Source organism: Hirsutella rhossiliensis (assembly GCF_020360975.1).
Source record: "Hirsutella rhossiliensis strain HR02 chromosome Unknown scaffold00007, whole genome shotgun sequence".
Classification (NCBI taxonomy): Eukaryota; Fungi; Ascomycota; class Sordariomycetes; order Hypocreales; family Ophiocordycipitaceae; genus Hirsutella; species Hirsutella rhossiliensis.
In genome coordinates, this window is record NW_025408673.1 from 2115014 (window position 1) to 2142480 (window position 27467).

The 27467-nt window shown below is 55.7% G+C and overlaps 4 protein-coding genes across 4 annotated transcripts; 3 read left to right on the top strand and 1 right to left on the bottom strand.

Annotated features, from left to right (window-relative positions):
• Positions 1 to 1336: 1336 nt before the first annotated feature.
• Positions 1337 to 1796, top strand: HRG_06969 (tc5 transposase DNA-binding domain-containing protein; the record flags this gene model as incomplete). The annotated part of the gene is made up of 2 exons (XM_044865440.1): positions 1337 to 1350; positions 1406 to 1796. 2 exons carry the CDS (start codon positions 1337 to 1339, stop codon positions 1794 to 1796), a joined length of 405 nt encoding a protein of 134 aa, XP_044719402.1.
• Positions 1797 to 7710: 5914 nt separating this feature from the next.
• Positions 7711 to 9333, top strand: HRG_06970 (PIF1-like helicase domain-containing protein; the record flags this gene model as incomplete). The annotated part of the gene is made up of 3 exons (XM_044865441.1): positions 7711 to 8070; positions 8193 to 8927; positions 9028 to 9333. 3 exons carry the CDS (start codon positions 7711 to 7713, stop codon positions 9331 to 9333), a joined length of 1401 nt encoding a protein of 466 aa, XP_044719403.1.
• A 4425-nt stretch (positions 9334 to 13758) lies between these two features.
• HRG_06971 (tetratricopeptide repeat domain-containing protein) lies at positions 13759 to 20168 on the top strand (the record flags this gene model as incomplete). Its single annotated transcript, XM_044865442.1, has 5 exons — positions 13759 to 14725; positions 14785 to 14817; positions 14877 to 14997; positions 15043 to 20011; positions 20112 to 20168. 5 exons carry the CDS (start codon positions 13759 to 13761, stop codon positions 20166 to 20168), a joined length of 6147 nt encoding a protein of 2048 aa, XP_044719404.1.
• A 2826-nt stretch (positions 20169 to 22994) lies between these two features.
• Positions 22995 to 26233, bottom strand: HRG_06972 (ATP-dependent DNA helicase PIF1; the record flags this gene model as incomplete). The annotated part of the gene is made up of 7 exons (XM_044865443.1): positions 22995 to 23387; positions 23445 to 23462; positions 23586 to 23770; positions 23825 to 23843; positions 23904 to 24693; positions 24750 to 24799; positions 25187 to 26233. The coding sequence occupies 7 exons, from the start codon at positions 26231 to 26233 to the stop codon at positions 22995 to 22997; spliced, it is 2502 nt and encodes an 833-aa protein (XP_044719405.1).
• Positions 26234 to 27467: the final 1234 nt, after the last annotated feature.

The following is a 27467-nucleotide window of genomic DNA, read 5'->3' on the forward strand; positions in this document are numbered from 1 at the left end:
TCAGGTTGACAGTACTGCAGAACTGCCTTGTTGACATGCCAGAGGCAAAGCAGTGCTTTGGAGGTAGGAAACCAGGTTGCAGCCGCATTTATCGCAGCGAGGCATCGGTCAGTCAAGACCACAGAAGGAAGCTCGTGCTGGTAGAGTGATTTGAGGTGATGAAGTGTCCACGAATAGTCCGCTTCTGATTCACCGGAGAGAAATGCGAATGCAATGCAGAACGAACGCTGACAAGAATCAACTCCGACCATGTCGAGGAGCGGCATGGCGTGCTTGTTCGTCTTGTAGGTGCAGTCTAGCAACAAGACGTCTGGGTTGCATTGGAGGTAGGCAACAGAGTCTGGATGGGCGAAAAGATGGCAGTAAGCCGATGGTCTGAATCCAGTCGAACCTGACACCAGAAACCCTCTTCATGTAACTGGTCAACGAGCGCTTGTATACTGCTTTGGCCTTCACGCAGATCTCTCCTGGTTGCCGCAATTCGGTTATAGACGTCCTGCTGAGTCGCGAGGGTATCAGAATTATTATGGAGGTAAGTTCTGATATCTCGAGGAGCAGTGCCAGCAGTTGTCAGATTTGATATAATTGCAGCGTCTCTCTCGTTAAGCTGGCGATGCGCTGGGTGGACAGATGCATCTGAACTCGGTGGATGATTGTGCTGGGCGCAGTCCTTATCTGGTCGATGGCTAAGGACCCAAGTACTTCCATCTAATGACTGTTTGGCCAGTACTGAGAACTTGCATCCGGCTCTCCGGCTACAAGTGCGGCGTTTTCGTTCGATAAATGTACTGGGCGGCAGCTTATTTCGATCGCATGCGAACACGATTTTGACCCGACCGTTAGGGGTCTTCGTAGATTTTCCCGTCGTGAATGCGTATCCTCGTGGTTTCGCCCAAGAATTGATGGCGCTGAGTAGAGATTCGCGTGATTCGTACGTGCCCTCCGGAGGGAGGGCATCATCGCCAAATGTCGTCGGTCCCGTTGAATTCATTCTCTTGACTCAACGTGTTGTGTCGCGGTTTAGGGTACAGTTGCAGAGCGCGTGAACAGAGGTCGATACGTGTGTTCATGGGCCAATGACAGTCTGCGGTTCTTAGTGGCGCGCCCGGGCGCGCAATTTTATTTGGGCGCCCGGGCGCCCATGTATTGGCCGCCAAACTGCAGTGTGCACTAATAGTGCGCTAAACGGTCTGCACTATTAGGAGCGCTGCCCGGGGGGCGTTCCGCTCGTCAAGCCTTGCGGCGATCGTTGAGGCGTGGAGGGTTCGATTACTTGGTCCAAGTTGCCTTCCTGGATGAAGCCGGGAAGATCTCGCTTAAGTCCCTGCACATAGAAATGGGCACCCCCCTGTTTTGGGCACCCAAGATGGGTGCCCAACCTAAACGGCTGCGTCAACTTCAACAGCAAATTTCACCGCGGAAACGCATCCAATCTGCTAAAAATTGACGCATGTGTCTTCAAGCCACTACTGATGAAATATACAGAGTCTGACATTCACAGCGCCCTTGAGGCAATCGCCAATGGCGGATCCGCCAAGAAGGCTGCTCGCGATTGGGGCGTCCTGAGGGCAACTCTTTACAATCGCATGCATGGTCACGAATGCAGAAAGGATGCATTTTCTGCTCTTCAGAGGCTTTATCAGACACAGGAAAAGCAACTTACCGAATGGATTCTCATTCAGGACGCCTTGGGCCTTCCTCCCACTCACTCGCAGATCAGGCAGTTCGCGCAGCGCATGCTCGCCGTCAAAGGAGACCACACACCGCTCGGAAAACACTGGATGCAAGCATTTTAAGACGAAATCCTGCAGTTCGGACCCAGAAGTGCCATCACAGAGACTCTGCGCGTGTCAACGGCGCTTCTACCGAGGTAATTCGGCCTTGGTTCAACAATTTCTTCCTTCCCGAGATTCTGGCTATTAAGCCGGAGAACAGGTACAACATGGATGAAGCAGGCATCATGGAAGGACTTGGGGAGAATGGCCTGGTCGTTGGCAGTGCTGAAAAACGATCTGTACAAAAGAAGACGCCTGGTTCTCGGGTCTGGACGTCGTTCATCGAGTGCGTGTCCGCTGCCGGCACCTTCCTCCTCCACTCGTCATTTTCAAGGGCAAATCGGTCCAGCAACAGTGGTTCCCAGAAGATCTCAGTACTTTTAGTGACTGGCAATTCACTGCGACAAAGAACGGCTGGACTTCGGACCAAACTGCGGTGGAGTGGCTCGAAAAGGTGTTCATTCCAAGAACCCAGCCACCCGACCCTTCGGAGCGAAGACTGCTAGTATTGGACGGCCACGGAAGTCACGAGACGGTTGACTTCATGTATCTATGCTACCAGCATCAGATTCACCTTCTTTCTTACCTCCCCATACCTCTCATGTGCTGCAACCGCTCGATTTGTCTGTCTTCTCCGCTCTTAAGCACTACTACCGCAAACAGGTCGGATTTCTCAGCCTCCTGACCGATTCAAGCCCAGTCGGCAAGCAAAACTTTCTTTCCTGCTACCAGAAAGCACGCGAGCAAGCGCTCACTGTGTCAAACATCAAGGGTGGCTGGAAAGCGACGGGTTTGTGGCCGGTGTCGATGGCGAAGCCACTTTGAGCCCTCTTCTGCTGGAGAACAGCAACAGACGCAAAAGAACGCGAAAAATGTGGCCAATGCATTCAATAGCCACTTACCCACCAGTGACTGGCAATCAGACACATCCCAGATTGCGTGGTCGACCCCGAGGCGCTCGCAAGATCTGAAGGTTCAGGTAGTTCAATTCAACCAGCTAGACGACGACGTGCCCACGAAGAGATTGCTGTTCAGGAAGATCACAAAAGGGTTTGACGAGAAGGATGGCCTTTTAGCAAAAGCTCAATTGCAGATTCAGGCACTGGAAACACAATTGGCGGCCGTCAAGCCGAAAAAAAGGAAGAGGGTGGTCACGAGCCCGAATTCGAGGTTCGCCAATATTGAGGCAATACGACGGGCGCAGGAGGAGGTGAACGCAGCTGAGAATGAAGAATCTGATGAAACCGAAGCTGAGGTTTCAGAAATAGGTGACGATTGTATCGTAGTGCACGGTGGTGGGCAGTGAGAAGGGATTGAATTAATGGTGTTGAAAATGGTCGTGATTTTTTTGGGGTGCCCAAAACAGGGGGGTGCCCATTTCTATGTGCAGGGACTTATCTACTTCTTTCGTAAGCGATGATAACGCATCTTGGAGGTTATCGAGAACCATCGACGGCTTGTGTGGGAAAAGACCGCACTTCTCCCACGCCGAGAGGATCGTATGCTTCTTGAACGTTCGATTGCGAATCTCTTGAAGATGGTAGAGGAAGTCGGTCTTGCCGAAGTCACTCGCGCCGTCATGAAAGGAGGTGCAGGGGGAAATGTCATGATTTGCAAGCCAGCCAATAGCCAAAAGGGGATTGAAGTTGTTAAGCAGAGGGTCGTTGCGTGCGCCATCATACACAAGGAATGTCGGGTTAAGGCCATATGTGACGTGGGCCTCGGCATGGGAGGCGCGAGGGAAGTGGAATCGACATAGCTTTTCCCTTGACAGAGAGTTGTCAGGCAGTCGGCGGTGTCGCAAGCAATAGAGCTCAGAACAACGATGGCGTTGTACGCGATTAACAACCTCAGCGAGGAACTGGAAAGTAGGCGGCGGTCGGACTAGTACCAATGGATTTGCGTCGCCTTGCTGCATCACACGAAGCGGCTCTGGGTTAATGGCAGAGACATAAGGGGCCCAGAACCGGGCAAACTCAGCTTTGCCTTCGAGAGTAGACATATCAGGCTTTGGTGTATCCCTAACCCAATAAAGGCCGTGCACATGCGTGCTGCCACGGGCCTGCCATTCGTAGCGAAACCAATAGTCGGTAATGTTGAACTTTGCATCGATACTATCTTAAGGAAGCTAGTAAAACGGCTGTGAAAGTGATATGCTGCGATATGAGGGTTTTCAAGGAGATTCCGGAACGCAATAGCACCCTTACCACGGCCATCAGCCTCACGCCATTCAACATATGACGGCATGTGTCTCTGGAGGCTATCCCAGTGAAGGTCAGCAGCTGAGAAGGTGAGGAAGACACCAGGACAGGTAAGGCCGTGGACGATGGCCTCAAGCTGATGTCTCTGGCCGCCCCAGTAAGCTCGTGTGCCTTTCAAGCTGCTTGAGAAGCGCACAATAGAGCTCAACAGTGCGCGAGATTCTGGGGTATCTTCCTCAAAGGCATTGCGTAGTTCATCCATGTCAACTTGCTGCTGCAGGCCAGGCCTCTTCAGAAAGAAGGAACTGCGAGAGTTAACTTGTTGGCGCATGAGTGTGTTAAAAGCAACATATCGAAAGCGTGGATGCGTAGCAAAACGGCCATCATGGTATCTCACGGCGTGTGCGATATACTCATCGTACCGAATTGTCCTCTGACGAGGCGCCACGAAGTCTGCCTGCCCAGTAGGGTAGAGGGTAGGAAAGGCGAGAGACAGCAGAGGCTGGGAACGATTGAACTCATTGAGAGGTGTAGACCGGATATTAGGCATCTCGATGTGGGCCTGGCGCAGAGGGATCTGCTCGGGCGGTACGGGTTCGTGATCCTCAAGCTGAGCCCGGAGACGCTCAAGGTCAGCCTGCGCTGCAATGAAGTTTGGGATTGCTGCTGCATCGTAGTCATCAATGCCAGCTGCATCGGCATCCTCAACGGCCTCAGGGTCAGGGTGCTCTATAGGATGTTGCTCTGCTTGCACGCCCTCAGGCACATCGACTTCCTCGGCAAGCATTTGATCAACCACATCACCGTCGTTTGGTAGCTGACTTAGGCGCTCAGCGTCAATGATGATATCTCGATAGCCAGGGTGGTTGAGTTGAAGGTGTTCAAGCCAGACGCGAATGTGACCTTGCCTAACACGGAATTGACGTCGAAACTGCCGGACGACGTGTGGCTGGTTCGTTGAATCCCGTGGGCGTATTATGATGATGTCCAATTCGCGCGGCAGAAGAGGAAGCTGCGTATAGACGTGGCCAATATCCCGTAAGAAGTTAATGACATGACCACGATACTTATACTGCTGGCCACGGTACTGGAAAACCTGGATGTGGACATGCACCCGCGCAATGAGCATCTCCTCGACTTGGGATAGCTCTGGGAGCTCGTTGGGAACGCTGCCGAGATCCAGGTTATTTTCTTCGGAGAAGAGGAAAGGTTCGTGAGGCTGCCTTTTCCCATCGGCGTCACGACGACGGCAGGCAGAACAGACATCATTTACAAGGACCATGTTGAACCAGGACTCCTTGAATCGACTGCAGTACTCACGAGACTCAGAGTCAAGCTTGTCGTTCCACAGATTGAGGAGGTCCTGATCACTCTGAGAAATGGCCTGTGCGTTGAGATCGCCGGCAAACGGTCCAACGATGTCCAAAGGAGGAACGTCTTCATCGGCCTCGTCGCATTGGATAGATTGTAGGCTTGCAGGAGCAGAAAGGCCAATGCGAGGAACCGGATGCAGATTCAAATCGCCTGCTGTGAAAGCAGAAGAGGCTGGAGACGACACGTTGGAAGGGCTGCTTGACATCGGATAAGAGATATGAGAATGTGTTGCTAACCGCGGGATAGAGAGCAGGAGACGACGGGGCCGGCTGCATAGAAAGCAACTGGGAGGTGCCTGGCGTTGCGGATGGCTCATGGCCTTGCCGTCTCTCCATACGATGACGTCGACTGATAGTAACCTGGCGGGCGTGTGCCCTTGCATGGCCTGGACTATCTTCTGGCCGAATGCCCCGACGAAAGAACCGAGGGCGATGCTGTAGTGGAGGTAAGCGTAGCGGAGGCACGCCAGGAGAAAACGAAGGACGAGGCTGCAGAGGAGGCAGAGCAGGCGAAGCCGAAGACGGTGTCTGGGGTGCGGTAGGCCTACGCGCCGTTGGACTCTGGATATCTAGGCTTGCGTGTCGCTTATGGATTGTTGGGATGCGTTGAGCCTAAGTGAAGATCAACAGACGAAGGAATTGAGAGGCAAGAAGAGACACACACAGGACGATTGTGAACCCGACGACAGGGGAGACATTTTCTAGTACGCTTAGATGGGTCAATCAGGTGAATGAATTGATCGTCTTGCTTGAACTGGTTGCATTGAATGCAAAGACGATCGGGAAGAAGCTCCCCCGAAGGAGGCTCCCCCGTAGGACCCCACATAGGAGGATGAGGAGACGGCATGTAGATCAGATCGTCTTGCCTGAACTGGTTGCATTGAATTCAAAGACGATCGGGAAGAAGCTCCCCCGTAGGAGGCCCCCGTAGGAGGACCCCACGTAGGAGGATGAGGAGACGGCATGTAGATGTCATATCAGAAGATCAATGTCAAAGGATAGGAATCGAGGTTTTCAAGAGGAAATTAGGTCCTCCGGGCGCCCCTACGTTCTATGGCAAAGGTGCGGGTAAACCTTTTAGACCAATCAGAGGCGTCTTTTACGGTGTGAATAATTTCTACTGCAGACAGTATACATAGGCTCTAACCAATCACAACAAAGTTCACGGGTAAAGTCTGGGTAAATCTGACCAATCACCTAGACGTATTCGAAGTGGGCTCCAATCAAAACGCAACTGTTAGCAAAGTGGGTCTAAAAGTTTCGCACTTTTTGCTCAGTACGAGAGGAAGGCTCGCCAGCCGCGGCTCGCGCAAAGACGCCTTTCGGAACGAAGTTGGCGGTGACAGGAGACAGGAAGACAAGAGAAGAGTGAGCTCGAGATACGGCGAAGACGTGGAGCATTATCATGAGTGAAATCGAAACAGAGCGCCAGAGAGGCAGGCTAGGCCGCTGGAGAGAGATTTTGCTTTGCAAAGGCGCAAAGGGCGTGGAGAGACGGCAGGGTTGAAGATAGATGTGGGTGGGTGATGAATGTCCGGGCGAGTGGAAGGCTCGGAGGATTTACAGGTGCTATAAGTCGTAGATATACCTAATAAACATCATGAGGAGTATATTGGGGAAGTTTTGACTCGATTGTCCTTGTGAGAAGGAGAACAAGAGGAGAAGGGAATGTCCTATCCGAGGCTTTCGCACTTAAAGACGCAAAACGCGACGCCAAGCAATGGGCAGCCTCGCCCGGCGATGGCGACCCGACGGTCGCACACGTCGAGGAGGTTGGAGCAGGCGAGGCGGGCGCGGAGTCTGCAGCGACATATCAGCCCAACAGTATCGGAGACGCAACGCGGCTCATCGACGTCGTCCGAGGTGCAGTGGGAGCGAATCAGGTGACGGCCAAGTCGCCGGAGCTCATAGCAACGATACAGCAGCTCTGTCGGTTTCAGCAATCGGCGCTGCGCTCGACGGCCGAGCTCGAGGCCACCGCGCTGATCGAACGAGGGGAGAGGCGGTTAAGCATGCCAGGGCGGGTATTTTCCGGGGCCGCACTCCCGCCGCAGGATCAGGTCAAGGCTATCAAGTCGCAGCAGGTAAGTGCCTCGAAGGAGAGGGGGAGGATGATCCAAGGGATACAAAGCACGCCCGCCGCCTGGGAAAGCGATCGCCGCGCAGCGTTGCGAGGGTGATGACCGGTTTCGGGGAGGACGAGGTCGAAATGACGACGGCCGACTCCGACGAGACCGCTATCGACGCAGGGGCGGGAATGGACGTTCAGTTTGGCCCATCAACCTCCTTCCTCGCGGCGGGCAAGGTGTTGGCAACACGGCTGACGCTGAACAAGAGGCAGTCCATCGCTTTTCTGATAATATGCCGCCAGCTCGATTTGATGCAGCAGACCGACGGGGCGATGCCTGCCAGCTGCGCCAGTTCGTCGGTGGCGAGGGCGGTACCGGCAAGTCGCGAATCATCGAGGCACTCGTCGAGCTGTTCAATAAAAAGAGCCTTTCGAATCGTCTGCTGATCACGGCGACATCGGGGACTGCGGCGGCGCGGATCAACGGCATCACGATCCACTCCGCCTGCGGGTTCACCAAAGACCAAGGGGCGGGGGGCGCAAACATGGTCAAAGACCTTGACGGGGTGCGGCTGCCGAAACAGGCGGAGCGGTTCATCCACGGCCAGTCTCGAATGGATTGGCAGGAGAAGGATGTGCTCGTCATCGACGAGGTGAGCAAGCTCGGGGCGCGGACGCTGCACGCCGTGAACGAGCGGCTTCGCCGGCTTCGCGGATCGCGGCAAGATTTCGGGGGGGGATCCCCATCGTCCTCTTCTGCGGAGATTTTCAGCAGTTCCGGCCGGTCCAAGAGAGGTCGATCGTCTTGCCTAGCGCGGCCATCTCGTGGGACGTAGACAACTCGTTCAAGGCCGAGCAGCGTCACCAGCACGACAAAGCGCACGCGCTGTGGAAGAGGTTCACGACGGTCGTCATGCTGGACGAGCAGATGCGCGCCGCCGGCGACCCGGAGCTGCAGAGGCTGCTGAAGCGGATCCGTCTAGGCGTGCAGGATCGGACGGATCTAAACCTCCTCAACTCAAGGTGCTACCGGGAGGGAAGGCGGATCCCTTGGGAGACGGGCATCACCGTGGTGACGCCGCTGAACAGGAATCGGTGGAACCTGAACATGGAGGCGAGCCTGGCGTTCCGGGTCCAGCAGCGGTCGACGATGCGCATTTTCATCTCCGAGCACAAGTGGAAGGAGGAGCTGCCGACGGAGGAAGAGGCGATCATGATACTCAACCAGGGCGACGATAGCGCGATCCCGGTGCCGGCCGTCTTCATGTTCGTGGCCGGGATGCCCATCGTCGTGAACCACAACACCCACCAGGGGCTGAAGCTAGTGAACGGCGCGAGCTACTCGGCGGTGGAGGTCATTGTCGACAAGGCGTACCCGGGGCATCGGATCTCGGCCGATATGACGATCCACTTCGGGCCGCCGGCGGGGATCATTCTCGAATCGGAGACGACGAGATATCTCCACTTCGTCGGGATGCCGCCGGGCACGATCTTGTTGACACCCATGACCGTTAAGATACAGTGCCAGCGAAAAAAGGCCGTGGCAACGCAACGACGTCAGCCGAAAGGGTTTGCCGTGCGCAGCAGCGTTCGCGTGCACGGACTACAAGGTGCAGGGCAAAACGCTGGAGCGCGTGGCCCTCGAGCTGCGAGGGACACGGACGACGAAGATGGATGGAACGGTGGTGCCCTCGCAGTGCGACCCGTACGGCCTGTACGTGCAGCTATCGCGCTGCCGAACTCTAGACGGCATCATGCTCGTGTCCAAGGTGCGGGACAGAGACTTGGTGGGCAACCGGGTCCCCGAGGAGATGACTGCCGCACAGGCCAGGCTCGAGGTACTGAGCGAGAGGACCGTTGAGGAGGCGTTGCGCTGGCTGGACGGTGATGCTGAAGAGTCAAGGCGGCCGGGCTAGGTGACGCGATGAAGAGTTCGGCAGGCGGGAAGAGTCGGCAGGCGGCAGACAGGGTGGGAGGCGCCTAGTGGTGGGATAAGGCACGCGAAAAGGCAACAGAAGCCGGGGGAAGGGCAGCGACCAACGAGGAGAGGAGGGAGGCAAGGAGGGACCAATCACAAGGGACCAATCAAGGGGCGGAGAACCTTTGGGGGGAGAGGGCGGGGTCTGCGGGGCACGTTAGAAGGCCTTTCGTTCCTCAAGGCAAAGGCCTTTCGTTCCTCAAGGCAAAGAAGCTCCGCTGAATTTTCGCACTGCGTGTACTTCGTCACTTCGTAGCACAAATTTACAGCTTTGCTTAATTAAAAGCTGCCCTCTATACAGCTACATTGTTTATTTTCCACCAGCAGGCTGCTTTGCGGATGAAACGGGATGTCGAACATGGTGCTTCGGCAGGTTCCAGGATAGCCCTTGGCGGCCGTTGTAACGCGATAACGGTTCGTGCGGCCAACAGGACGCTTTCATTCTGGATCACGATAGTCTGCTCCGTTTTAATAGGTATCAAATTCTGGGTTGGGCTGAAAAACTCTAGTGAAAGGCATTTGGGATAGGATCTTGAAGGAAGTCAGCTGTCACGGATTTTTTGTGATGTCACGGATTTTTTGTGCCAACTAAAGGGCGTCAGACCTTTAGTGGGCTGCCGTGGCCCCACCACGCTTAGACCAACGGGTAGAAGTGAAGCTTTTCGCGATATCTCTCCACACCTACTACTTACCGCCGCCGCCGCAATGGATTATCCCGTACCACCGCGAATTCGATTCAAAGAAGGCCGCCCAAGATGCCTGTCATACAGTCGCCAAGGCACAAGGCCACGCCCTGATTGTACGATCGGGGAGGGATAACGACGCCTACATGACCTGCTCGCGGGCTGGCGGGCATCGCGATTCTACTGACCCCAGCGCCCATAGATAAAAACGCCGGGCGAACCAGGCCACATACAAATGCGACTGCGGCTTCCGCCTTATTATTAAGAGGGGCAGCGAGGGCGCCTGGTTTCCGAAGCCATCGCCGTCCTCTACAGACCACAACCACCCTCCTGTGCCCGCGATATTACACTCCAAGTATCGCGCCGAGCTTCTCAGCGAGCATCACGACCACATTATCCGGCTCTACAATACAGGCCTCAAGCCATTCCAAATTGCCGCCCACCTCCGCAGCCTCGCCCCCGTCAAGAGCCCCGACCTCAAGCATATCTCGAGCCAACACATCCGCAACGCCCTCGCCGCATACCGCACCGCAGAACTCGCTGGCCGTACGCCCCTGCAATTCCTCTATGACCAGCTACGGATTCGTCTTGCGGCTTCTTTTCCGGGATACACGTGACCAAGATGGCCGGCTGACCGGCCTCTTCATCGCACCACGCAGCGGTATCGAGCTTTGGCGGCGTTTTCCGAATATCCTGCTTTTGGATTGTACGTATAAGACCAACCGGTTCAAGATGCCGCTTCTCAACGTGTGTGGGTCAACCGCAGAGCGGAAAACCTTCTCTGTGGCCACTATCTTCCTCAACGGGGAGGCCGAATCACAATACCGCTGGGCTCTGCAATGCCTACTCCAATTGGCAGCCGAAGCGGAAGAGGGCATTCCGGCGCCGCGGATCATGGTCACAGATCGTGAGCTTGCCCTAATGAATGCAGTTGTTGCTTTCCCAGAATTACACCACGTAGTTCACCTGCTCTGCCGCTGGCATATCAACAAAAACGTTCTTACCAAGTGCAAAAAGCACTTCCCTGCTGCAACAAAGGAAGGAGATCTCACAATCCGAGCCCCTACGTTCACAGCCTTCCTCAAAGAGTGGGCAGGCATCGTTAACGCCCCTAATGAGGCTATCTATAACACACTGGTCCCCGCGTTCGAAATGAATGAAGTTGACGTGTTCTGGCATCGCGAAAAGCCTCAGGGCATGAGCCCTGACGACGCCCCACAAGATCCGCTCCCTATACGCGGCAAAGGCCGGCCACAGGGCTCGTTGAACCTTCAAAAAAGCACACGTCGCGACCAGTCGGAATTTGAGGTCGTTGAGGGCATCGAGCGAGCTGAGGCCACAAGGCCGCCGCCGTCAACAGCGCCGGCAGCAGGCTTTCTAATCATACGCGTATTGTTTGTTTAAACCATATATTGCCCATATATTGTCAATAAAACTATACCATACGGAATCATCCGTATGACCATATATGGCCATACGCGGTATAAAGTTCCTCCGAGGTTGAAATGCTTGGCAAGTGGGCACTTGATATTATTTAGTGGGAAGAATTGCCTACCGATATATGTCAAAAAAAAAGCTGTCGCGATAAGACTTACGTGCAACTGACGTTTGGTGAAGTTTTAATAAGTTATAAAAATTTAGTGATTTAAATTGCATAGACGGGTGGAAATAGCGCGAGAACGTAGATCGCCTCCTTAAACTTTGCCAGATAAAAACAGAGGATTCCTTATAAATATGGCTAAAGGAGTGTAGGGTAATCAACGTTGCTTAGACCGTCAGGAAACATAATTCGGAAGCTGAGAGTGAATTACGTGTAGAATTGAAAATACGATTATAGGTAAAAGTAACGTTAGATACTTGAGTTGAAGGTCATATTTGGTTCAATCCGTGCATTCCGCGACTCTCGTGGTGAGTTCTCTCGTTAAGTAGTTTGGCCGACGACAATTTCTCTATTAAAGATGGATAGCGTCGTGACGGATACGGAGGTCATGAGCGAATGACGTCATTTCTCGTATGGGCAATATATGGTTTATTTCACCATATGAGAATAAACCATACACCATAAACCATACGGGTCCGTATGGCATATGGCGTATGGTTAGAAAGCCTGGCCGGCAGCGCTGACGGGCACAAATTCTACACGCAACACACGCAGGGGCAAGGCTATCGCTGTCAACACCACTGCCAGCGACGCTAATATGACGAGGCAGGCGTTGGAATACCTTCATACACACGGCGACTCGTACGAGCCGGGCACAGAGATGCCACGGGCGTATCAGCGCGCCGCTGCTGCTGATGACTCTGATGACGAGCTTGCTGGCGAGACGCAGGGCACGATCCACTGTTATCAGGCCACGCAGCCAGCTACACAGTGGACTTCACAGCGGGTCACGATGCCCTCAAATCGTCGAGAAGAGGAGGATATAGAAGATGAGGACGACCCTTTGGCCGATTTCGATGAGATGGAACGGCGGGTGGATGAAGAAGCTCGTGCGCGGCGAGTTTTGGATACAGATGACCCGCTGTAGCTACTTCCTTTGCGATTGTGTTTAAATTGACGGTGGTGCGCTTCGTATGACTCTAAAATCGACTCCCTTCCATAGGTAAAGGGTATCACGGCCGGCTTCAATTGCGACTTCAATTGCGCCATGGACGTTGCTTGCGCCCGCTTGCAGTTCGTAGTGGGGAATGTGCACACAAAAATGCGGTATCGGCGCTGCCCCGCGATCTGCGCCACATTTTGTTGTACGTTCAGCAAAATGTGTTGTACGGATAACTACCCCCTTCTTGAACCCTTCAGCGTCGTAGTATAGCTCGTCAGGGTCCTGTCCTGCCCACTCGGCTCGGTACTGTAATTTTCCCCTCGAGATCCTTGACGACAATATTTTTGGGGGGTAGTTTATTTTTGCCACCTCGTACTCTGGCTCGCCGTTAATCATCTCGGCCGGCGGAGCTTCTACCTGCTGTCCCGGCAGGGGGTCTCGCGCAGCCCTTCTCAACCGGTCGGCATGCAGCACCTTTGCCACCCTCATGCCTTTGGGTAGGTCCAGCTCGAATGAGTGACCCCTTTTTGCCACGATTCTGAACGGACCCGCGTTCTTAGAATCTAGCCGTGTTGTTGGCCTGTCAGTTGACCAGCCCCTTTTTGAAACGAACACCCAGTCACCAACATCGAAATCGGGCACTCTTCTCTTCAAATTGGCTGATCGTGCCTGGCTCCTTTGAGCCGCTTCCACGTTCCTTTTTGCCAGCGAACAAACTTTCTTAGCTCGATTCACAAAGTCCTTAGCTGCCTTTTGGGCGTCGGTCCAATCCCCGACCTGCTTGTCGGTCGCTATATCCACCTGTTTGTTCTATGGAAACCTTCAAGCCGGTCCGCTGTCTAATACTCTGCCACTCCTGGTCCTGACCGCCATTGGGATATGAGCCATTACTATTGACCGATTTTCGATTCAACCACGGTGGCAAGCAGCTGCCCAGCTCCGAGCTCGCCACCTCCAGTGACAGTTGAATTGACCGAGCCGAAGGGAAGGAAGGATCGGGGAATCTCCGGGTAAGTTCGTTCGACTAACTTAGTGGTCAGAGCGGGGTAATGCGTCAACTGTGTCTGAATCAAGAATGAAACTCTGCATTTAACGCTGGACAGATCTGCCGGGTTTTCACGAGCCAGTCCCGTAACCATGGTTCGGGTAGCACGCCCAGCCGGCCGTCGCGACTTTGAGATTGCCATCATCTGCGCCCTCACTGCTGAGGCCGACGCCGTGGAGGCTCTCTTCGACGGCTATTGGGACGACGAAGGGCCCCATTATGACAAAGCCTCTGGGGATCCTAACGCCTACTCCACCGGCTACATCAGCCGCCACAATGTCGTGCTTGCTCACATGCCTAGCATGGGGAAGGCCAACGCGGCGGCCGTTACGGCCAACTGCCGTGCCAGCTTCCCCAACATCAAGCTCGCTCTTGTGGTTGGCGTCTGCGGCGCGGCGCCCTTTGTACCCGGCAGTAAGGACGAGATTGTGCTCGGCGACGTGATCATCAGCGACGGGGTCGTTCAATACGATCTCGGACGACGGCTACCCGAGAGCTTCGTGCGCAAAGATACTCTTCTAGACTCTTTGGGGAGGCCCAACACGGAGATCCGCGGGCTGTTAGCGAAGCTGAAGGGCGTCCGCGGCCAAAAGACGCTAAGAAGCAAGATGGCTAGTAATCTGGACAGGCTCGAGGAAGATCCAGAGCTGAAAGCAGAGTACCCAGGTGTCCGGTGTGACCGGCTCTTCGAATCGAAATATCGCCACGCTCGCGATGGGATGACGTGCGAAGAGTGCGGATGCAGCGGTGAGCCAATCTTGCGCCGTCGCCTCGAGCAGGGCATACCACAGCCTGCCGTCCACTTTGGCTTGGTCGCATCTGGCGACACAGTGATGAAGGATGGAGACGAGCGTGACGCCATCGCACAACGGGAGAATGTTATCGGCTTCGAGATGGAGGGCGCCGGAGTATGGGATATCCTCCCGTGCGTTGTGATCAAGGGCGCCTGCGACTATGCAGACAGCCATAAGACCAAGGCATGGCAGAATTATGCTGCGGCAACGGCAGCGGCATGCGCAAAGGCATTCTTGGACTATTGGGTGCCTTCAGTTACTTATGGTGCGTGACAGCATCACACTCGAATGCTTTGGGTGGTTTGCTGATCGTTTTCGGGGCAGGCAATGTTCCCGAACAATCCACCGGCCCTTGGTGTGAGTAGTTGATCTTTCGTTCGTAACTTCAGGTAGACGAATTCTTACATAGTTCACAGTTATTGTTCCATTCCCAAAAAATGACGCTTTTGTTGGTCGAAGCTCTATTCTTGAAGAATTGCAACAGCTCGCGGGTAAGCCGCAAGCGCAGATTGCGCTCTTTGGTCTAGGCGGCATAGGGTGAGTGGCTTCAACCACGCATCACTTCGTCACTGACAGGACAAGAAAAACCCAAATCGCGCTGGCGCATGTCTATTGGCTTCAGGAGACGTGTCCAGAGGTGTCAGTATTTTGGGTCTATGCAAGCAACGTCGAGCGGTTCCGCCAGTCCTTCAATACGATTGCGCTGGAATGCAAAATTCCAGGGTATGACGACTCCAAGACGGATGTGTTACTGCTGGTGAAAAGATGGCTAGAAAAGAAGGATTGTGGGCGGTGGCTCATGGTCATCGATAATGCCGACGATATGGACCTTTTCTTCAATCCAAGTGGGCCGACTACGAGCACATTCTCGAGCGGCGGCAATTTCGCACGCTACCTTCCCGAATGCAGCCACGGAGCCATTCTAGTCACGACGCGGAACAAGAAAGCGGCGTTAAGGTTTGCCAAGGGGCAGAGTCTAATCGAGGTGGATTGTATGGAGGACGACGAGTCGGAAGGCCTGCTTCGTGCAACACTGAAAGGCGTTTCCTCCACCCCTGCCGAATTGTCGGAGCTCTCTTCTCGACTAGAGCACCTTCCGCTCGCCCTCGTCCAAGCGGCGGCCTTCATTCAGGCGAACAGCATTTCCATGGAAGCGTATCTCGGGCTGCTCGACGAAAGTGACCATAATGTCGTCGACCTGCTATGCAAGGAATTCGAGACGATCGGGCGGGACTCGGAGGCTGCACAGGCGGTAGCGCAAACGTGGATGCTCTCGTTCCGACAGATTAAGGAACAGGATGCATTGGCGGGCAACTTGCTCTCGTTGATGAGCGTATTCGACCGGCAGGGCATTCCGACGCCGTTTCTATCGCATTACAGTACACAGGAACGCAACGGAGGCCCGAAGAGCAATATGGAGCTGACCGAATCTATTGGGCTACTTAAAGCCTTCGGCCTCATTTCAGAGGAGAAGAACGGCAGCCTAGATATGCATCGACTGGTACAGTTAGTGACACAAAAGTGGCTCGTCAACGATAGCAAGATGGGTGAGTTTGGGCGAGAGGCGCTATTGACGGTATCGCAGATGTATCCGTTTGGGAGGTTCGAGAACCGGACGATATGTAGTGCGTATCTACCACACGCAAGCGCTGTGCTGGAGATTGAGGTTGGCGAGCTAGGAGATGATGTGAAGGCGAAGGCATCGCTGCTCCATCGCGTGGCTAGCTACTTGGGTTTTGAGGGCAAATGGGGGGACGCAGAGAAACTTAGCGTGAATGCTGTCAAGACTCGGAAAAGGGTGCTGGGCGAGGAGCATCCCGAGACGCTGACCAGCATGAACAACCTCGCGTTGACGTACCGGAATCAGGGGCGGTGGAGGGAGGCGGAGGAGCTCGGGTTGCGGGTGATGGAGACCCGCAAGAGGGTGCTGGGCGAGGAGCATCCCGAGACGCTGACCAGCATGGCGAACCTCGCGTCGACGTTCTCGAATCAGGGGCGGTGGAGGGAGGCGGAGGAGCTCGGGGTGCGGGTGGTGGACATCTGGAAGAGGGTGCTGGGCGAGGAGCATCCCGAGACGCTGACCAGCATGGCGAACCTCGCGTTGACGTTCTCGAATCAAGGGCGGTGGAAGGAGGCGGAGGAGCTCGGGGTGCGGGTGATGGAGACCCGCAAGAGGGTGCTGGGCGAGGAGCATCCCTCGACGCTGACCAGCATGGCGAACCTCGCGTCGACGTTCTCGAATCAGGGGCGGTGGAAGGAGGCGGAGGAGCTCGGGGTGCGGGTGATGGAGACCCGCAAGAGGGTGCTGGGCGAGGAGCATCCTGACACGCTGACCAGCATGGCGAACCTCGCGTTGACGTTCTCGAATCAGGGGCGGTGGAGGGAGGCGGAGGAGCTCGGGGTGCAGGTGATGGAGACCCGCAAGAGGGTGCTGGGCGAGGAGCATCCCGAGACGCTGACCAGCATGGCGAACCTCGCGTTGACGTTCTCGAATCAGGGGCGGTGGAAGGAGGCGGAGGAGCTCGGGGTGCGGGTGATGGAGACCCGCAAGAGGGTGCTGGGCGAGGAGCATCCTGACACGCTGACCAGCATGGCGAACCTCGCGTCGACGTTCTCGAATCAGGGGCGGTGGAAGGAGGCGGAGGAGCTCGGGTTGCGGGTGATGGAGATCTGGAAGAGGGTGCTGGGCGAGGAGCATCCCGAGACGCTGACCAGCATGGCGAACCTCGCGTTGACGTTCCCGAATCAGGGGCGGTGGAGGGAGGCGGAGGAGCTCGGGGTGCGGGTGATGGAGACCCGCAAGAGGGTGCTGGGCGAGGAGCATCCTGACACGCTGACCAGCATGGCGAACCTCGCGTCGACGTACTCGAATCAGGGGCGGAGGAAGGAGGCGGAGGAGCTCGGGTTGCGGGTGATGGAGACCCACAAGAGGGTGCTGGGCGAGGAGCATCCCTCGACGCTGACCAGCATGGCGAACCTCGCGTCGACGTACTCGAATCAGGGGCGGTGGAAGGAGGCGGAGGAGCTCGGGGTGCGGGTGATGGAGACCCGCAAGAGGGTGCTGGGCGAGGAGCATCCCTCGACGCTGACCAGCATGGCGAACCTCGCGTCGACGTTCTCGAATCAGGGGCGGTGGAAGGAGGCGGAGGAGCTCGGGGTGCGGGTGATGGAGACCCGCAAGAGGGTGCTGGGCGAGGAGCATCCCTCAACGCTGACCAGCATGAACAACCTCGCGTTCACGTACCGGAATCAGGGGCGGTGGAGGGAGGCGGAGGAGCTCGGGGTGCAGGTGATGGAGACCCGCAAGAGGGTGCTGGGCGAGGAGCATCCCGAGACGCTGACCAGCATGGCGAACCTCGCGTTGACGTTCTCGAATCAGGGGCGGTGGAAGGAGGCGGAGGAGCTCGGGGTGCGGGTGATGGAGACCCGCAAGAGGGTGCTGGGCGAGGAGCATCCTGACACGCTGACCAGCATGGCGAACCTCGCGTCGACGTTCTCGAATCAGGGGCGGTGGAAGGAGGCGGAGGAGCTCGGGTTGCGGGTGATGGAGATCTGGAAGAGGGTGCTGGGCGAGGAGCATCCCGAGACGCTGACCAGCATGGCGAACCTCGCGTTGACGTTCTCGAATCAGGGGCGGTGGAGGGAGGCGGAGGAGCTCGGGGTGCGGGTGATGGAGACCCGCAAGAGGGTGCTGGGCGAGGAGCATCCTGACACGCTGACCAGCATGGCGAACCTCGCGTTGACGTTCTCGAATCAGGGGCGGTGGAAGGAGGCGGAGGAGCTCGGGTTGCGGGTGATGGAGATCTGGAAGAGGGTGCTGGGCGAGGAGCATCCCGAGACGCTGACCAGCATGGCGAACCTCGCGTCGACGTACTCGAATCAGGGGCGGAGGAAGGAGGCGGAGGAGCTCGGGTTGCGGGTGATGGAGACCCACAAGAGGGTGCTGGGCGAGGAGCATCCCTCGACGCTGACCAGCATGGCGAACCTCGCGTCGACGTACTCGAATCAGGGGCGGTGGAAGGAGGCGGAGGAGCTCGGGTTGCGGGTGATGGAGATCTGGAAGAGGGTGCTGGGCGAGGAGCATCCCTCGACGCTGACCAGCATGAACAACCTCGCGTTGACGTTCTCGAATCAGGGGCGGTGGAAGGAGGCGGAGGAGCTCGGGGTGCGGGTGATGGAGACCCGCAAGAGGGTGCTGGGCGAGGAGCATCCCTCGACGCTGAGCAGCATAAACAACCTCGCGTTGACGTACCGGAATCAGGGGCGGTGGAGGGAGGCGGAGGAGCTCGGGTTGCGGGTGATGGAGACCCGCAAGAGGGTGCTGGGCGAGGAGCATCCCGAGACGCTGACCAGCATGAACAACCTCGCGTTGACGTACCGGAATCAGGGGCGGTGGAGGGAGGCGGAGGAGCTCGGGGTGCGGTTGATGGAGACCCGCAAGAGGGTGCTGGGCGAGGAGCATCCCGAGACGCTGACCAGCATGAACAACCTCGCGTTGACGTACCGGAATCAGGGGCGGTGCAGGGAGGCGGAGGAGCTCGGGTTGCGGGTGATGGAGACCCGCAAGAGGGTGCTGGGCGAGGAGCATCCCGAGACGCTGACCAGCATGGCGAACCTCGCGTCGACGTACTCGAATCAGGGACGGTGGAAGGAGGCGGAGGAGCTCGGTTTGCGGGTGATGGAGACCCGCAAGAGGGTGCTGGGCGAGGAGCATCCTGACACGCTGACCAGCATGAACAACCTCGCGTTCACGTACCGGAATCAGGGGCGGTGGAAGGAGGCGGAGGAGCTCGGGGTGCGGGTGATGGAGACCCGCAAGAGGGTGCTGGGCGAGGAGCATCCCGAGACGCTGACCAGCATGAACAACCTCGCGTTGACGTACCGGAATCAGGGGCGGTGGAGGGAGGCGGAGGAGCTCGGGTTGCGGGTGATGGAGACCCGCAAGAGGGTGCTGGGCGAGGAGCATCCTGACACGCTGACCAGCATGGCGAACCTCGCGTTGACGTTCTCGAATCAGGGGCGGTGGAGGGAGGCGGAGGAGCTCGGGTTGCGGGTGATGGAGACCCGCAAGAGGGTGCTGGGCGAGGAGCATCCTGACACGCTGACCAGCATGGCGAACCTCGCGTTGACGTTCTCGAATCAGGGGCGGTGGAGGGAGGCGGAGGAGCTCGGGTTGCGGGTGATGGAGACCCGCAAGAGGGTGCTGGGCGAGGAGCATCCCGAGACGCTGACCAGCATGGCGAACCTCGCGTCGACGTTCTCGAATCAGGGACGGTGGAAGGAGGCGGAGGAGCTCGGGGTGCGGGTGATGGAGACCCGCAAGAGGGTGCTGGGCGAGGAGCATCCTGACACGCTGACCAGCATGGCGAACCTCGCGTCGACATACTCGAATCAGGCACGGTGGAAGGAGGCAGAGGAGCTCGGGTTGCGGGTGATGGAGACCCGCAAGAGGGTGCTGGGCGAGGAGCATCCCGAGACGCTGACCAGCATGGCGAACCTCGCGTTGACGTTCTCGAATCAGGGGCGGTGGAGGGAGGCGGAGGAGCTCGGGGTGCGTGCGGGTGGTGGAAATCTGGAAGAGGGTACTGGGCGAGGAGCATCCCGAGACGCTGACCAGCATGGCGAACCTCGCATTGACGTACTGGAATCAGGGACGGTGGAAGGAGGCCGAGGAGCTGGAACCTGGCGTCGACTTGTTATCAGATTGACTGAGTCGTCGAAGCAACGGCGTTAATGCGTGATTGCATTGGCTACTGGAAAAAGATGCTTGGCCAAGATCATCCTCATACCCAGTCTTCCATATCGGCCCTGGCTGGATGGGAGGTAAGAGGTAAAAATTTGTTCTCTATCCTTCATCACAATTTCTGACAGATCCCTGATCTCCTATATCGAATTCCTCCAAAAGTGTCAAACAATTGCTAGTATTTATTAACCATCCTAGAATTCTCATGAAGAGAACTTGTGAATGGAAATAAAAGGGGAATCCGGGTTGTGTTGATTGATGTGTGCATGTCTGGCTTCCATTTGTCGCCATCCGATGCGGCCTTTCCTCCCAAGAAGAAAGACAAGTTCCCAACCTTGGCTTGTGTCAGGCTCATTCCTTCATTTCACAAGCCGGCCGCCTTGCTTCTCATGCTCTCAAGCTCATTCCGAAAAGGCATTGGCGGGCCCCATGGGGGACCGGTCTCCTGTTACCAGTGACCGGCAATCTGAGCCGGGCGGTTACTGGCCACTTTGCCACGACGCTTGATTGGTTACTGGCAATCATGGCTGGGCGGTTACCGACAGCACATAGCTACCATCAGCAAGCGCCCAGAGGTTACCGGAGCCTATAGGCTGCCGGCAATCTCTGCCTGGCAGTTACCAGCATCCCTTGCAATCCAGATGCTTGGTTACTGGTTACGAGCGTTCTTCACATCACCGTTACTGGTAACATGTGAGCCATTCGCCACCGGCCCCAGACTCGTGCCTGGGCGGTTAACGGTAAGTCCTGGCTCTTGTGTTGCGCGATAAAGATTACAGGAGACCGGCCCCTTCCAGGGTCCGCCAATGCCTTTTCGGAACGAGCTTGAGAGCATGAGAAGCAAGGCGGCTGGCTTGTGAAATGAAGGAATGAGCCTGACACAAGCACTTGTCTTGTGCGCCTAACACCTACCTAACACATGCGCGGTAGGTGGCGATGAAGCTCTGGGTAGGTATCGCGTACGGCCATTGTAGATTCCCTTTCAGGTGTCTTTTTGAAGGGAAAGGAGGAAAGAGAAGAGTGTGAGCCCAGCAGTGAGCTATATAGGCAATTGGGAGACTGTTTTATAGGCGCTGGTGGCGTCTGCGTGTGACCTTTTTTTTTTTGCTTTTCAGGGTTGAAGGTGCTGCGCACAGGCATTGGCTTCCAGCTAGACCCCGCGTTCGATGACATTGCAGTCTAATGCCGTCTGGTGACTTCATTTCTTTATACCTGGCCTGTTCAATCTTGAATCCTCCTCTGGTCGTAACAATGAAACGCTCTTCACGACTATCGATTACTCAAGATAGAACAATATGGCCACATATTCCGTGCTAAAAATTTCGCCTCTGCTACCTGTGGCCGAAGCATTACCCAGCACCCGCTCCAGCCGCCCCACAGTCAGTAGGGTCAGCTAGAGCCCGCACCAACTTCAACCAGCGTACCAGGGTCCATCCAAGCTGTCATTGCCCGGTGCGATGTTGAGAGAATAAGATTTGTGTCTTGTTCGGCGTCGATGATCTAGGCAGATCGCCCCGTCATATAATCACGTATCTCAACATCGACCATGAATCCAGGTTTGTGCCCCTGGGGTGGCGTGGCGTTCCTACGTCGGAACCGTGGTACTCTCACGAAGAAAGTCAGCAGAAAAGGCATATAATGTAGTAATGAGGTAGTTGCATCGTATTCCGTATCTCCGTCCTCCTCTCTTTCTGCCCTAAACCCAAGCCCCTATTTATATCCCTCTTTCGTAGTATAGGTAATGGGCTGAGGGAGGCTGGGTGACCCCAGCCTCTCGACTGGAGACGTTCCAGTCTCAAATAGCAGCTTTCCAGCCTCTCGTTTGACCTGGTTGACAGCTCCCTTGTTGGCCCAGCCACCCATGTGTGACCTGGCTGACTCAATCGAGAGACGTTCTTCGCGACAGGTACCGGTGGTCGCGCGAATGGACGAGTAACCGTTGCTGCCCCAACATCTTGAGATGTGTGGATGTATTGTGGCTACATTCTGGACCTCTTTGTGGAGGAGAAGGTGCGCCGACATACTCGTATAATAGACAGGCATTCGAAGTGTGGTTGGGCTATTGCGACGAACAGGAGGGTTTCGGCCGGGTAACGGAGGTGACAACGATCCGGTTGATTGGCGAGCGGGAGGTGGCCTTATGAGATGTAGAGCCTTCGTGGGTTCCGAATAAAAGACCTGTATTTGTATCTCGCCCTGTCCTACACGAGGATTTGCTGACTTTCAAATAGTCGCCTCGTCACCGCCGCCAGATGCGTCAACCTCTGCATGGCATCAATGATGCTTTGGTCTGGCTTATTCCCGATGAAATCCTGGGGTCGTACGGGACTAAGAAGCTTGATACCTTGCAACGTTCTGCACCTGGATAGTTGTACATAGAGGCTGGTAAAGCCGCATTTGGAAGGCTGACCATGTGTCATACGGTTTCCTCGTAGCTCCAACAGTACATCCTCAAACGTCTTACCTTGAGCTTTATAGTCAGTAAGGACAAATGCCGGACAACTGGCAAACCCGCCGTGTGCATTTCCCCGACAGGAATCTGTAGTAGGAGTTTGCTGGATCGAGAGTATGTGTGATAGGCCGGATAAGCACGGTGCCTGTTGGAAGGGCTGGGATAGCTAAACCCTTTGTTTCTTGCGACTCTAACAATATGCCTAGTGGCGGACCAAAGTGAATGGTAACGTCGTCCGCAAGATGGTAGCCAGGGATTTTGTATCGGGAATGACGTCCGCGGCGGTGAACTCGGCCCCATTCACAACTTTTAAGCCGGTGTACGTATTTTTGTTGACAACTACAGGCATCCCTGGGCGTAGAAGAAAACCCCGGGGATCTTGCAGTTTGAGTTGTCGCCTTGTTCGATGGTATGAGCCACCTCCTGCTGGGATAAGGCTCGACTGCGCCAGGTGTGGGCCGAGACGAAGATTGAGATGTGTCTCTGGTGAAAGCGGGCCCTGCGATTGAGCGGTGTTATAGCGCGCAAGTCATCCTTGAACGTGATTTGGGAGCGGTCCACGAGCTTGGTGTTGAGCAAGTCAAGATCCTCTATCGTCTGTGTTCCAGCGCGTACTCTGTCCAAAAGAGCGCCTAGCTGAGGATCGTCTCGCGCGCGGACTTGTTCCTCGAGAAGGATGACAGTCTTGAACATCAGCCATAGACTATGGCCACGGTGGTGAGCAATGGTCGCCTGCCCCAGGGAGGCCATGTAAGTCAAACCTACCACTCGGTCCACCAGGAGACTTGCCTCAAGCACGGGGGCGAACTGATAGAAGTCCTCCATCAAGAGAACAACAGGAATACCTCAAAATGGCTTATCAGGACAGTCACGGAGGGCCTGGAGGCGGCAGTTGGCGTTGAATAGAGTGGCTCCCCCGAGCATGCTCACTTCGTCGATCACGAGAGCCAACTTTTGCTTCCACATCCATTTTTTCGCTTCCGAGAACATTGGAGGCTGTTGTTTGTCGTGAGGACGACTGATATCCAGGCCACATGCCGAGTGGAGTGTCGTCCCGCCGATCTGAGCAGCCGCACTGCCCGATGTGCCGGTAATCTGGAGGTGATGTGGCTGACCTCTAGCCGTGAATACGCCCCGCAAAGCATCGACGATCCTAGACTTCCCAGTACCGCCTGGACCTCCGACGTACTGAAGATGTTGACCGGCGGAGTCAGGATTGGCAATATACTTGTCCAAGAACCGGCACACAAGTTGAAGTGCCATGCTCTGCAGATCGTTGAGCGTGTAGCTAGAGGCGGCAAGAAGTCCCAACTCCACAAATCCTCTGCTGGAGCCTACCTCAACAACCATCCGAGGTCTCTGTACGGCCGAGTCTTCCAGTTGTCTCGGAATGGGGATGTCCGCGTCACACTGCCGAACAAGCAGATCGTCGGTGTCCGCATCGCCAATGGAGGTTGTATCACCTTGGACGCCGCCTTCCATCTCATTGAGCATCCGGAGATGGAGCATGTCCTGGGCCTTCGCCGCCGCCTGAACATCTTCTGCAGAAGGAATCGGACACCGAGACAAGAGGCTGTCCTGACGAGCGCGAATCTGCTGATAGAAATCGTAGTGACGTTGGATGAAAGGCCGGTCCTCTTGTGTCGGGTTCTCCTGGCAAAAGTCTCGGATCAGACTTTGCAGGACTAGAGAGTCTCTCGTTGCGTCGGAGTCTCGCACAGCATTTCGAAGAATCTGGAGGAGGGCCGTATATTTTTGGTGATGCTCTGCCATGGTTGGGTCTTCGTTATAATCGCCTTCATCCAGAGGAAAGTCCACATCCACTGTGTCGTCGCCTTCCGACCGGCTAGCCCAGAGCTTCGCGTCTTTACGAGCATCCTCAGCCGATTTTCTGAGGAGGGAGATGTTTGCGACACGGGATCTCAGGCGGGGGCAGAGGGTAGCTGCATGGTTCCTCCATATGCCCGTGATATCACCGCGCGTCTCGGAGAGGAAGTTTTCCCATGGTACAAACAAGGCCAGGTGGAGAACCGAGTTTCTGCGCAGAATGTCAGAGCCGGCTCAGGGGCAAATGGGGCAGCAAGAGGAGCGTACCGTTTGAAATACACCGGGTGCTCGTCTATATGGTCGTCGCTAATGAATCCCTGAAAGATTGGCACCGCGTACTCGGGGGCTGTCGAAGCTTTTGTATCCATCCGTAGCACTCTGGAGGACCTTCCAGAGCAATACGGGTTTCATCCTCATCTCGGCCACGGCGACGCTCCAGGGTAATCATAGACATATAGTCATAGAGGCATACGTCCTCAGAACCGGGCCTCGATAGGCGTAGGCATCCAGGCACAATAAAGTCCGGCCACTTTCCCGAATTGTACCGTCTCCGACGGCTCTTCGGCGTCGGTTTGCGTACTGGCCTGTCGACGGAGGTGAGTCCAGCACCGGAAAATGGTCCAATAGAGTGCGGTCAAATTTATGTAGGACCAGTGCGGTACATTAGTAAAGTCAGTTTGATAGCCCAGCAGGAAGTAACAGACCTCTACGGCCGAAAGCTGTCTATCGGAAAATATTCGGTTGGCCGCTCTCATCAGAAACTGACGACTCTCGTTCACCACAGCCTGGCGTTGGGCATCCTGTTCGGCAAGATTTGGACCCCTCAACGCGGCAGATTCACGAAGCTGTCGAAGAACATCAGCAGCGAAGACAAGGCGTTTCCACATGGGCGTGTCCAACTTGGTGGCGTAGTTTGTGATGTAAAATACCATGGCGAGTCCCTTGGTTTTCGTCAAGATCATCGAGACGTCGTGGTTGTGACGGAGGCCGACTGCCATGGCTTTATTATATCGGTTGACAAGCGGGTGGTTCCGCCGGATCTTGAGCAAGCCATCTTCTGTGAATCCGGATTCCTCGACGATCTTCCAAGGCGCCTTGAATCGACAAGGCGTCCGTCTATGCTTATGCGCGCCATCTCCGACGAGTCCCTTTAGAGAATACTTAATGCATGTGTAGGTGTGCGAGTGAACCTGGCAACAGTACGCAATGTAATTAGACTCCTTGTCAAAGACTGCTGCGAGAGCCTCGGTGTTGTGCATCATTCCCTCGACCGGATCAATCGGCTTCCTCTCCTTTCGGACAGCTTTTCCAGCTTCCTCGTCTAAGCATTCGTTAAAGACCGAATCCAGATACCGAACCACTTGGGCACGGTATCCCTCCTCGTCGGGCTTTGCCATATCATCGACCAGGGAAGGCAACTGCATGTTACCCTCCAACCAGAGCAGTCCATGCAAGTGCAGACTGCCTCGGTCATTCGTCTCGACTGTGGCGTAGTAATGGCTGATCTTTCCGAAAATCGATTCTTGGCCCGTCCTGACGTATTTCTCAAAAAACAGCGAGATTTCTCGATGGAAGAAGATGGCCGCGCTAACTGGGTCCATGGTGCTGAGGGCGATCCTATCATATCTTCCCCGGAGATCGGCTAGCAGTTCCTTTGCTGTGTCATGCTCGTGGAGCCTGTGGATGGAGAGCCTCATCTTGACCGGGTTGTTGATATCGTTGGGGTTGACAGTGATCCAGATGGCAGGCATACCTGTCCAAATGTTAACTGCTTGTATCTTCCTCCGCATTAGGAGTCGAGTTTCGTTAGACAGCGGTTGTGCGTGGCCAAAGATGGACAATTCGCGGAGTAAGAACGATATGTCCGGATCTGTCGTGGTCCTTGTCTCTCGCATCTCCTCCACGGCTCTTTTTAGGCGGTCCGCTTTCAGCCGTCCATAGACTTGCTCTAGTCTATGGAAGGAGCCCCTTGCCATACGGACCATGCTGATACGGCGGTTTGTGGATCGGAGAAGGATGTTGAAGACCAGGAAACAAAAGACCGGATGCGTAGCAAATCGACCCCCGTGCCGTTGCAGCACATATTTAGCCCAATAATTGAGCGAGTGATTCGCACTGCGCTGCACAGGCTGCGAAGGATGAGGTCTGTTGCCATCTTGCTCCCTCAGCGCCTTAGGGCCGCCACTCCCCCACGGAAAAGTTTCGGAAAGGTCCGCGGAAAGAAGTCCTCGTGCAGATTGTCCGCAAAATCCGCACCACGCTCGACCCTAATGAACGGTTGGTCTCCTGCTGTGTAGACCATCATGGCGGAGGGTTCGGCATCATCGCCGCGCCTAATCTGGCTCGTCTGGTAGGCTTCGGCTAGGAAAGACAGCTTGTCAACTTCAGCAAAAGCGGCCGGCCCGTCCAAAGGAAACACGCCGGAGGTTGAAGTTTCATATAGAATATCACCGCCTTGGTCGGCACTCTCCGGATTAGGAGCAGACATATGGAGATCCCGAGGAAATGCGTAGGGCTGTTCTGCCGCTGTATTGCTACCTGACGGGCAGGTATCGTTGCTAGGGTCTGCCCGTAGCGAGGTGAGGAGCTCTTCAATGCTTGTGAAGCCGTTCTCTTCCAAACCCCGATCAATATTCGGGACGACGGGATCTGTATGCGTCCTTTCCACGGCCGAGAGATCCTCTCTCTGCATCCGTTCCATGAGAACGGCGGGAACTACTGAGCCCTCCGCGTACTTCCAGCCCCGTATCTCATCGAGGTTGATTTTGACGTCCTTATACAGGGGATTGTTCCTCTGAAGCCATAAAAGGGCGGCTATTACGCGGGACTTGCGCACCCGAAGGAGAGTTCCCACGTCCGCCGGGCTGGGTCTGTTGGCGCCGCTCCAAGATACATGGATGTTCTCGACTGTCTGAAGGAGCGGGTGGGGGAGCACCGTGGCAACCAGGTCGTTCGTATTGTTCAGAAACACGACAATGTGTCCCT